The sequence below is a fragment of the Balaenoptera borealis genome (assembly GCF_965194805.1).
Source record: "Balaenoptera borealis genome assembly, chromosome: 2".
In the NCBI taxonomy this organism is placed as follows: domain Eukaryota; kingdom Metazoa; phylum Chordata; class Mammalia; order Artiodactyla; family Balaenopteridae; genus Balaenoptera; species Balaenoptera borealis.
In genome coordinates, this window is record NC_138867.1 from 52,757,837 (window position 1) to 52,770,897 (window position 13,061).

The 13,061-nt window shown below is 34.8% G+C and overlaps 1 protein-coding gene across 10 annotated transcripts in view; it reads left to right on the forward strand.

Moving 5' to 3' along the window:
• RNF180 (ring finger protein 180) overlaps positions 1-8,385 on the forward strand; it is a 285,865-nt gene extending 277,480 nt beyond the window's left edge. For 9 of the 10 annotated variants that reach the window (XM_082383182.1, XM_082383180.1, XM_082383178.1 and 6 more), the window contains one exon: positions 7,328-8,385. In XM_082383182.1, the coding sequence (XP_082239308.1) occupies positions 7,328-7,527 (200 nt within the window). In that variant the 3' untranslated portion in view covers positions 7,528-8,385. The remainder of the gene's footprint in view (positions 1-7,327) is intronic. The other variant, XR_014242111.1, reaches the window with a different exon arrangement.
• Positions 8,386-13,061: the final 4,676 nt, after the last annotated feature.

Genomic DNA, 13,061 nt, shown 5'->3' on the forward strand with positions numbered 1-13,061 from the left:
ACAAACAATGGTAAGCATATTGATTTATTCAGAAAAGGTAGACATAATATGAAGAACAAGAACTGACAAGAAAAGCAGCTTCTTCCTAATATTCAAAGTAGCAGTAACGATAGTAATAAAAATATAAGAATCTAACATTTATTGAAACTTTACTATCGGCCAGGAATGTGCTTTATATGTATTAATTCATCTAATCCTTATATTATTAGCCCAATGAATTAGGTACTTACATTGCCATCATTTTACAGTGGAATCTGCAGTTAATCTCTGTGATTAGTATTCTGGAAATTTTTCTAATTTCGTAATCAATATAATATTTACTAAGTAACTGTCAGTGAGATCATTTTCTTTTAGTCTGATTTTGATTTAGAAATTCCAATCCTCTCATTCAATTTACAGCTTTGGAAATTCCAAAATTATTACAAACACCTACTCACTCCTTCCCCACTTAAAAAAATTTTTTTAAGAAATTAACCAAGTAATGATCATTATCCACCTTACCTATAAAAACACATTACATAAGCCGTCTGGGTCAACATCACCTTCTGATGTTCAGAGCTAGAAATTTTGTAATTCGGTGTCTTCCTGCACTGCCTTCTTTTTCCCTCATTCCACCAATAAAGGAAATTACCATTAATGAGGACACTTCTAGAGTGAAAGGGGCACTATTAGTAATTATACCAAGACATAAGAGTAACTGAGACTGTCCTGGGGAAACCAGTATGTATGATCACCATACTCATATTTCTGCGTCTATTGTGCCTTGTTTACTCTCAGTTCTACTGTTTTCTACAACTATGCCATTAATACAGTTATTCTTTGGCCCAAACAACTGAAAGTTTTGAATCTGAAGAATCTAAGGCCTCTAAATATTCCTTTTGGACAGAAAAATCACATATTTTAAAATACAGTAGTAATGGTAATAATTTCCAGTAACAATGTTACCTGTTTTCCAGCCTATATTTGTGAAAGGTTTTTGAAAAGGTATATAAACTGCTTTGGGAACATTTGTGTTTATGTATTAGAATAATTTTTGAATGTGAGAAAAACTCTTCCCACTTCCCCTCTCTCCTACACAAACAGAAAGGCCCCTTTCCTTTTAAGATACTGAGTATAGTTTAGAGAACAGTAGTTAGATAGTCGTAAATAGCTGTTAGGATTGAAATCCCCTAAATATGCTCTCCAAAATAGAATGCCTACAGGCTGGTGCGAGACAATCCCTTGGAATGTGGGAAAATAACATTAAAATTTCTGTTATGATTACTGAAACAGAAGAAAAGTTAAATTTTACTAATACTCAGTGAGGACTGACACTGGCATCCTTACTTACATGTTATGGTGGTATGTAATGTTAGCCGAGGAAAACTGTAAGTTTGACAATATGAATAGCTGACTTCATTAGTTTGTTAGTTTTTCAGGTGTTGCAATATCTTGTAGTTTAATATGACCAGTTAAATGGATTTTGGATATTATCTAGTTTTAGCTAAACTACCAGCACAAGGTGCACAAGAAACTTAAACAGACTCCTATAAAGAAATCAGATTGACAATAATACTGATAAGGCAAACAAAAAAATAGAAGAGCTGACACATCATTCTAGTATAAGCTTTTTGTAAGCTATAAAAGTTATTTTTAAAAATAAAATATGATAGAAAGTCAGCCAAAAACATTAGAAATTATTAAAAACCTATTTGAAATATGTCTGTAAAATGTATTCTAAAATATCACTTAACATTTATCTCATCCTTCTTAATTTCATGTTTTTAATCTACATAATATAAGTAAATGTAATTTACAAATAAACACTGAAAACTATAAAATATCAATGAAAGAAATTGAAGATGACAAAACTAAATGAAAAGCTATTCCATGTTCATTGATTAAAAGAATTAATGTAGGGGTAGGGAAGTAGGAGGTACAAACTATTAGGTATAAAATAAGGTACAAGGATATAGTGTACAACATGGAGAATATGGCCAATATCTTTTAATAACTATAAATGGAGTATAACCTTTAAAAATTGTAAATCACTATATTGTACACCTGTAACTTTTATAATTATATAACTGTATGGCAACTATAGTTCAATTAAAAAATAAAATTTAAAAAAGAATATTGTTAAGATGTCTGTACTACTCAAAGCAAAATAAAGATTCAACACAATTCCTATCAAAATACTAACAGCAGTTTTCACAGAAACAGAAAAAAAAATTCTAAAATTGGTATGGAACCACAAAAGATTCCAAATAGAGCAACCTTGAGAAAGAACAGAGTGGGAGGTATCACTTCCTGATTTCAAATTACATTGGAAATCTGTAGTAATCAGAATAGTGTGGTATTGGCATAAAAACAGACTCATAAACCAGTGGAACACCATGGAAAGCCCAGAAATAAACCCACACATACACAATCAACTACTTTTCAATAAGGGTGCCAGGAATACACAATGGGGAAAGGATACTCTCTTCAATAAATGGTATTGGGAAAACTGGATTGCCGTATGCAAAAGAGTGAAACTGGACCTCTGTGTTACACCATACACAAAAATCTACTCAAAATAGATGAAAGAGTTAAATGTAAGATTTGAAACCATAAAACTTTACAAGAAAACATACAGGATAAGCTTCTTGACAATGGCCTTGGCAATTTGTTTGGGTGTTTTGTTTTGTTTTGTTTTTTGGATATGACCACAAAAGCTCAGGCAATAAAAGCAAAAATAAACAAGTGGACTACATCAAACTAAAAAGCTTCGGCATGGCAAAGGAAACAAATAAAATCAAAAGGCAACCTATGGATTTTGAGAAAATATATATGAACCATAAATCTGATAAAAGACCCTGGACATTTGCTAAGAAAGTAGACAGCAGGTACTCTCACAACAACAAAAAAGATAATTATGTGAGGAGATGGATATATTAATTAGCTTGACTATAGTAATCATTTCACTATATATTATATATCAAATCATCCTGCTTTACACCTTAAAGATATACATTTTCTATTTTAAAATAGAAAATAAAACATATGTAAACAATAATTTAGAATTATTCTTGATCAAAGAAATTTGACTTTAAGTAACCATACTAATACTCAGGTGAATGCAGCCTTTCTGTCAAAATAAGCAGCCTGATCTAGAGCATAATATTTAACATTACTTTTGTTATTGTTACATAACAAGTTATTAAAATAGATGAACCAGAATCTGCTTCAAGCTTGAGCCTCACAGAACCTTTACCACCAGAGTTAATAGCAAGTACTAGAATATATCTTTTCTGCTCAGTTTATTGTATTGTCCCCACTCACCAACACTAACAAGCACAGAAATACATTAGTAGGCAGTAGATAAGAACAAAGCAAAGGTTAATAATCAGGTTATTCATCTTAAAAAATATATAATTTTGAAGGTCTCTAAAAACAAAATTCAGTGTTGGTCAGCCAACAAAAACAGGTTGCCACTGAGTATACTCAAACTGTAAATAATTAGCATATAAGTATCACAAAATAAAAAGAACAGCATTTCACGAGATGTAATATTTCTCAGAAATGTCATATTCATTTAGTCATAAATGGACTGTTGCTTACTTTCAATATTTACTTTCTATATAATCTCCTTAAGTAGGTCCATGCTTGGAAACTTATAAGAATTAAAGCTCAGTTTCTTCAAAGAAGTATCATTTTGTCTGTCCAGTTTATTCAATGCTAAAACATAATGAAAGACATTTTTCTTATAGAATTTTGCACAAATGACTTAGTGAAATTCTCAAGGTATAAGATAGAAGGTTAAGTTGGTGATCAGAAGTAACAAACATTAATTGTGAGAGTAGTTGTAAAAATAAAACATGAATGAAGTTTAAATTTAGAAAATGCTCTCATGGGAAAATAATTTACATTTGAACCTCACAATTTTTTTTCATTTGCTATTTTTTAATTTTAATTTTATATTGGAGTAGAGTTGACTAACAATGTTGTGTTACTTTCAGGTATACAGTAAAGTGATTCAGTTATACATATACATGTATGTATTCTTTTTCTAATTCTAATTCCCATTTAGGTTATTACAGATATTGAGCGGAGTTCCCTGTGCTATACAGCAGGTCCTTGTTGGCTATCTATTTTAAATATAGCAGTGTGTACATGTCAATCCCAAACTCCCAGTCTATCCCTCCCCCCGACCTTCCCCCATGGTAACCATAAGTTCCTTCTCTAAGTCTGGGACTTTGTTTCTGTTTTGTAAGTAATTTCATTTGTATCATTTTTTTTAGATTCAGCATGTAAACAATATCATATGATATTTGTCTTTATCTGACTTACTTCACTTAGTATGATAATCTCCAAGTCAGCCCATGTTGCTGCAAATGGCAATATTTCATTTTCTTTAATGGCTGAGTAATATTCCATTGTATATATGTACCACATGTTCTTTATCCAGTCATCTGTAAATGGACATTTAGGTTTATTCCATGCCTTGGCTATGGTAATTAGTGCTGCAATAAACATTGGGGTGAATGTATCCTTTTGAACCATGTTTTTCTCCAGATATATGCCCAGGAGTGGGATTGCAGGATCATATGATAGCTCTATTTTTAGTTTCTTAAGGAACCTCCATACTGTTCTCCACAGTGTCTCTACCAATTCATTCCCACCAACAGTGTATAGGGTTCCCTTTTCTCCACACCCTCTCCAACATTTATTGTTTGTAGACTTTTTGATTATGGCCATTCTGACTGTTATGAGGTGATATCTCACTGTAGTTTTGACTTGAATTTCTCTACTAATTAGCGATGTTGAACATCTTGTATCTCTTGATCATGTGCCTCTTGGCCATCTGTATGTCTTCTTTGGAGAAATGTCTATTTAGGTCTTCTGCCCATTTTTTGATTAGGTTGTTCTTAAAATTTGTATGGAAACACAAAAGACCTCGAATAGCCAAAGCAATCTTGAGAAAGAAAAACAGAGCTGGAGAAATCAGGCTCTCTGACTTCAGACTACACTACAAAGTTACAGTCAGCAAAAAAGTATGGTAGGGGCTTCCCTGGTGGTGCAGTGGTTAAGAATCCACCTGCCAATGCAGGGGACATGGGTTCGAGCCCTGGCCCAGGAAGATCCTACATGCCACAGAGCAACTAAGCCCATGCGCCACAACTACTGAGCCTGCGCTCTAGAGCTCGCATGCCACAACTACTGAGCCCATGTGCCACAACTACTGAAGCCCGCACGCCTAGAGCCCATGCTCCGCAACAACAGAAGGCACTACAATGAGAAGCCCACGCACCACAACGAAGAGTAGCCCCCAGTCGCCGCAACCAGAGAAAGCCCGTGCACAGCAACGAAGACCCAATGCAGCCAAAAATAATAAAAATAAAAAATAAATAAATTTTAAAAACAAAACAAAAAAACAGTATGGTACTGGCACAAAAATAGAAATATAGATCAATGGAACAGGATAGAAATCCCAAAAATAAACCCACACACCTAAGGTCAATTAATCTATGACAAAGGAGGCAAGACCATACAATGGAGAAAAGACAGTCTCTTCAATAAATGGTGCTGGGAAAACTGGACAGCTACATGTTAAAAAAAAATGAAATTCGAACATTCTTTAACACCATATACAAAATTAATCCATTTTGAGTTTAAGACCTAAATGTAAGACCAGATACTATGAAACTCTTAGAGGAAAACATAGGCAGAACACTGACATAAATCGCAGCAATGTCTTTTTCTATCCATCTCCAAGAGTAATGGAAATCAACAAAAATAAACAAATGGGACCTAATTAAACTCAAAAGCTTTTGCCCATCAAAGGAAACCATAAACAAAATGAAAAGACAACCCACAGAATGAGAGAAAATATTTGCAAATCACGCAACTGACAAGGGATTAATCTCCAAAACTTACCAACAGCTCATGTGGCTCAATATCAAAAAATGAGCCTCACAAATTTTTGAATTAAGTCATCAGATGATATAGATGAGAAATCTGAGACCCAAAGAGATAAATTACCTTGCCCCAAGTACATGACAGATCAAAAATAGTCTCCTAAAATATTTGCAAATGATATGACCAATAAGGAGTTCATATCCAAAATATATAAAGAACTTATACAACTCAATATCAAAAAAAAAAAAACCCAATTAAAAAATGGGCAGAAGACCTGAACAGACATTTTTCCAAAGAATACCTATAGATGACCAACAGGAACAGGAAAAGATGCCCAACATCACTAATCATCAGAGAAATGCAAATGAGTATCACCTTACACCTGTAGAATGGCTACCATCAAAAACACCACAAATAACAAATTTGGAGAAAAGGGTACCCTAGTACATTGTTGGTAGCAACGTAAATTGGTGCAGCCACAATGGAAAACAGTATGAAGGTTCCTCAAAAAACTAAAAATAGAACTACCATATGGTCCAGCAATTCCATTCCTGAGTATATGTCCAAAGAAAATGAAAACAGTAATTTGAAAAGATATATGCACCCCGATGTTCATAGCAACATTGTTTACAATAGCCAGGATATGGAATCAATGTAAGCATCCATCAACAGATGAAGGGATAAAGATGTTATACATACACACACACACACACACACACACACACACACACACACACACACACAATGCAATATTACTCAGCCATAAATAAAAGCATGAAATTTTGCCACTTGCAACAACATGGAAGGACCTGGAGGATATTATGCTTAGTGAAATGAGTCAGACAGAGAAATACAAATACTGTATGTTATCATTTATATGTGGAATCTAAAAAATAAAGTGAATGAATATATCATAACAGAAACAAACTCACAGATATAGAGAAGAAACTAGAGGTTCCCAGTGGGGAGAGGCAAGGGAGGAGGGGTAAGAAGAGGTAGGGGATTAAGAGGTACAAACTACTATGTATTAAAATAAACAAGCTACAAGGATATATTGTGTAGCACAGGAAATATAGCCAATATTTTATAATAACTTTAAATGGAGTATAATCTATAAAAATATTTTTATGTTATATACTTGAAACTAATATTATAAATCAACTATACTTCAATTTTTAAAAAAAGGATAGTTTCCTGACTCCATATTCCATGCTCTTTGCTAATTTTACTGTCCCCCCTTAAAACCCTTAACTGAAAAAAAAAAAAAAAAAGACTTCTGATAGTTGCTTATCATTAAAAAAAATAAAACTGTCAGGAATACAATATACCACTCAATGAAATCAAGATATGCTCTGGTCGTGATACTTCTGTTCATAATGCAGCTTCCTTTCTGAGCACTTAAACTGAATTTAATGAGCTTTAAATAATATGTTCATATATCTTCCAGGTTTCCACAGACGTGCAGCTCCAGTTACAAGAAGGCAGTTTCCACATGGTGCACATAGGATGGATTATCTGCACTTTGAGGATGATAGCCGTGGATGGTGGTTTGACATGGATATGGTGATCATCTATATTTATTCAGTGAACTGGGTCATTGGATTCATTGTTTTCTGCTTTCTTTGCTATTTTTTCTTTCCATTTTAGGAATTTTCATACCTTACTATGGTTGAACAATTACAAATGATGTAGGTAACAATTACTTAAACATTTTTTTAAATGTGCTTTGAAGTTTTTATAATGTTGCATTATATAAATTGTTGGTGTTTATAGAAAATCTGAGAATGGACTTATTTATGAATGTTTTTCATGTAACAAACTAAACTTTATTCAAGAGCTAATCTATCTAGCACTTAGCAACAACGCACTGTTAATTTCATAGTTCTTGGTTTGGGATTTGTGGCTCTAATTTTACAATGTCACTTTTACATTTATCTTGATTTTATAGACTGAGGTTTTCCCTCCACTTAAAAATAGTAAAAATGTAAAATTAAATGATAATTTGAGTAGATATTATCATTAATGATAATATATTTAGTCAATCATCACTTATCCTCAGGCAAGTTATATACATTAAATATAAACCATATCCTCTGGGAACTAATCTAGCAGGGTATATTCAGTTTTGGTTTCCAATTATCTCTACATATGTCCTTATGTTCCTTTCTGTTACCAAGACAGCTGACTATCCTTTTTTGTGGAGACCTAATAATAGCATTAGTGCAACATTGTAAACTATTACAAGAACAGAATATTAAACACAAAAAGAAAAGCAAAAAACAAAGCTGAGATTAATTCCCACCAGTAGAGACTTAGCAAAATATATTAACACTTTTCCAATTGCAGGATTATTCACTTGAGGAAATTAAAAATTTACTGACTGACAGACACTCAGTAGCCTAAAAGAACAATGCATGTCCAACATGTAGTTAATTTAGTGATTCTTTTAACTTGGACATTGTCAAATATATTGTAAATGTGCAATAAAGAGTGGCTTTTACATTTTTTCATTGTTATTAACTAATTTAATGTCTGGAATAAAGAATTGTTAGAAATAGGCTTATGGGTTTATAGAAAGAAAACCTGATATTTATTTTTATTTATTATTACAGTAATCCCTGGAATTAGTCTTCCCTTATTAATTTTTTTTTTTTAAAAAGGAGATCTGAATGATCCCAGTACAAGAAAGAATTTGGGTAGGTATTCCAATGTTAAAAGTGAGAAAACTAAAGCACAGAGAAGTAAGCTTATTTATTTCAGTCACTTAGGTAGTCTTTGTGTAACCTAGAACAAAAGGTTTTTTGTTTTGTTTTTTGGGTTTTTTTTTTTTAACATCTGTTTTGGAGTATAATTGCTTTACAATGTTGTGTTAGTTGCTGCTGTATAACAAAAGTGAATCAATCAGCTATATGTATACATATGTCCCCATATCCCCTCCCTCTTGTGTCTCCCTCCCACCCTCCCTATCCCACCCCTCTAGGTGGTCACAAATCACCGAGCTGATCTCCCTGTGCTATGGGGCTGCTTCCCATTTGCTATCTATTTTACATTTGGTAGTGTATATATGTCCATGCCACTCTCTCACTTTGTCGCAGCTTACCCTTCCCCCTCCCCATGTCCTCAAGTCCATTCTCTACGTCTGCGTCTTTATTATGAACTACTAATTCAACATTCCTGTGCTGTGATGTCATATATCTGATAATGCAATAAGCATATTTTAACATAAGGTAGGTGAACCTCTCATGGCACTAAAAATACTACCACCATCCAAACAAATTGAGATTGATCAGGCTTGAACAGTTCAGTCTATGAAAGGTCCAAATTTGTCATAATTACTGACTATATTTGAATAAAAACATTTAATTGACAGTATGTGATATTCTAATAAATATGGAAGAATGATACAGCTTTTTATTCTAACAAACATTGCCCTTATTGTGTTTAAAATTATATCTGTGAAAGAAAATAGTGTACATTAGACATCATCAAATCCAGAAAGCAGAAAACTAAATACTTTTAGAAACACAGAGATCAATTTTTGCTCATGATAATAAAAAATATATATATTATGCTTGCAGTCTAATGACATAACTGTTATCTTGGTGAAGCAGCATTGTCAGCAAAGCTCAGTATTACCTTACAGAAATAAAAATGGATATTTATAATCACTAATTTATTACTCAAAGTAAGGATGATATGGTATAAGGGAAAATATTGCCTTCTTAAAATACATGTCAGGAAAAATGAACAAAACATATGGGGGAGCCATATTTTAAGAACTGTAAAATAAATTACAGCTATTTCCCAAGCAACTCCTGGCTTATAAGCTCTAGCAAATATGCCTTCATTCATTCCTAAATTACTTAAAAATTGATTATAATTATACATGAAGTAAAGTAAATAGTATTATTAATACGATTTCTCAGAGAAACAAAGATGATTCCCAAAATATATTTATTAGGTCAGTAATACATATCAGTTTATAGATCTGTATCTACAAACTAAATACAAATAAATATAATACCCTAAAATAAATAGAATACCCTTTAAAAAAGAAATCGTAGTCTGGGCGCTCTCACCTTCTGAGATGGCCCACCCTCTGTCTGTAGAGTATGTTTCTCCCAAGGCCTCTTGCCTTCTGAGATGGCCCACACTCTGTCTGTGGAGTGTGTTTCTCTCTAAATAAATCCATTTCTTACCTAAAGAAAGAAAAGAAAGAAAAGGAAGGAAAGGAAGGGAAGGGAAAGGGAAAGGAAAGGAAAGGAAAAAGGAAAAGGAAAAGAAATCGTAGTCTGGAGGAGCATTCTCAAGTCACACAGCTACCAAGTGATACAGCCAGGAGTCAAACCCGGGTACGCCTAGTTCTTGAAGCTATATCCTTACCATGACACCTTCTTAAGAAGTCCAATTCCTAATTTAGGGACTTCTCTTACAAAAATTCAGAGGTATCCCTTCTCAGTGAAATTTCTAGGAATCCATTGGTCTGTACCATGTCAAGATATCCCTTCCAAGGTAGATAAGGTGTTGTATCTGACCCTCCTACCACTAAAAGAGAAGAATAATGTTCACAGTTCCTCTTTGAATTTTGGAGGTAACCTATGCCTTGTTTGGGTGTGCTACTCTGACCCATTTACTAAATGACTCAAAAAACTGCCTGTATTGAGTGGGACCAGAACAAGAGAAGGCCCTTCAACAGGTCCACTCTGCCATGCAAACTGCTGGGTCATTTGGGCCATATGATCCTACACATCCAATGGTCCTTGAATTGTCAGAGGTAGATGGGATTGCTGTTTGAAGCCTTTAGCAAGCCTTAATAGGTAAATCACAGCACAGACCCTCAAAATGGATTAAAGACCTAAATGTAAGGCCAGACACTATCAAACTCATAGAGGAAAACACAGGCAGAACACTCTATGACATAAATCACAGCAAGATCCTTTTTGACCCATCTCCTAGAGACCCTTATGATTTTAGAGCAAAGCCACACCATCCTCTGTGGATAACTATTCTTTTGAGAAACAGCTTGCCTGCTATGAGGCCTAGTAGAGACTGAACATTTGGCCAGGACCCACTAAGTTACCATGATACCTGATTTACCCATCATGAACTTGGTGCTGTCTGATCCACCAAGCCATAATGTTGGGTGTGCACAGCAGCACTCTGTTATCAAATGGAAGTGGTGTTTATGAGATTAGGCTTGAGGAGGCCCTGAAGGCCCAAGTAAGTTGCTTGAGGAAGTAGCCCAAATGTCTATGGACTCTGTTTTGCTACATCACCTTCACTCTCTCAGCCCATACCTATGTCTTCACACCTAAGACCAGTTGACCAAGGAACAGAACTGTTAGGCCTGATTTACAAAGAGCTCTGTGTGATTTGCAGCTACCACTCAAAAGTGGACTTCTGATACTCTATAGCCTTCCTTTGGACATCCCTGAAGGATGATGGTGAAGGGAAATCCTCCCCATGGACAGAATTTCAAGCAGTGTACTAGGTCATTCATTTTTCCTGTGAGATACATGTCTATAGTGATTAACGGACTGTGATATGAGTATGTTTGTATAAGTATTAACCAAATATTTTTTCTTCCTGTTTTATCCTCTTACCATCTAAAGCATCTTAAAAATAGCTACCTTTATATCAATATCATAAGATGTATTGTGATCATTAATCTTAGTACTTAAATTACAAAGGAGAAGAGAAACATCACCCAAGGACTTTGTATCCCCAGTTGTATGTAGGATAACTGTGTCATGTTAGGCAGTATGGTTTAAGGAGATGGTTTAAGATATATATGAGTACTAACTTGACAAGGGACTGTGATGACTTTGTGGGATGTCAACTTGGCTAGGCTAAAGTACATTACTCAGAATTACTTTTCTGGTAAAGGTCCCTTTGGGGGAAGACATAGAAGGATTAACAGTATATGTTTTTGGCAGTGTAACAGTGTCTGAGGGTCTGAGTCTGTTAACTGGCTCAAATCTAGAATTTATAGAAGGAATTGACTCTGTGTTTTGTTAATTCAATTCAGACATCTGTTCAGTAGGCTGGAAATCCTCTGCTTATACAGCTCAAGTAAGAATTTAAAAGGCTGGCCATCTTTTCCTATTCTAGGGACCTCTTGATAACCAGCCCACCCCATAAGTCTCTGCAAGTCAGACTAGTCTGATTACCAATTTGACTCCATTGTTTATAATGGTAACCGTGCACACCTTGTTTTTAGCAATTAAGTGCCACCATTTAGCCCCTGACATCTCAGGATCCCATTATCTCCACTGTATTTAGCAATCCTAGTTCAGTGGCAGCAGTTTCCTCTGTAATTTTTGACCTAAAGAGAAGAGAGCTTTGACCTAAAGAGAAGAGAACTTTTCAAGGATGCTGGGGCTCCCCCACAATTTTATTTTTCACAGCTGTTGTGAAAGTTGTGTCTTTCCAGGGTTGGAGAGCAGGTCTTACAGGATAGATATACTCTAGCATTGCAGTCTCCTTTAAGCCTTCAGATACCTTCATCTACAATACAACATGGCATTTCAATTTCATTTAATGTAGGCCACCTTTTGGGTCCAGCCAACTGACCAACCAACCAACTTGTTATAGCCCTTCCTAACTGCTTCAGCTGAAACAGTGAATCCAGAACCTCTGGTTAGTGAGCCTGTATCAATAAATACAGCATGATTCAACTTTATGATCCTCCCACCTTGATCACACAGCCTTAATATCCATTCTTACACACACCCTCTAGATTTCTGTCTATATGAAATGAAAAATCATTCAGTTGTTTTTGGTGTGTATCACACCTCTTCATGAATCACAACTAGTACCTCATCTTTTGAGAACTTCTGCAACTTGTCTAGTTACAGATCTAGAAACAAAAAGGAATGTTGGGAAGCAGGTCCTGAGGAGGGTCAGGAGTGCCTTGTAGGCAAGTAACTCAGTAGAGACCCATTCCAGCTTCTTCAGGTAAAGAGGAGCCATCTTCCTATATTAGGCAAAGTACTCTTGAGAAACAGAACCAATAGGATGTCTACTTAAAGCTTTATTATAAGGAATTGGCTCATCTGATATTGGAGGCTGGAAAATCCTAAGTCTGCAGAGCCATTGTTCCTCCCAGCTCAAGTCCAAATTCCAGAAGCTGCTGTAGAACGAGAAACAGCCAATATCCCAGTATGAGTCTGAAGGCCAGA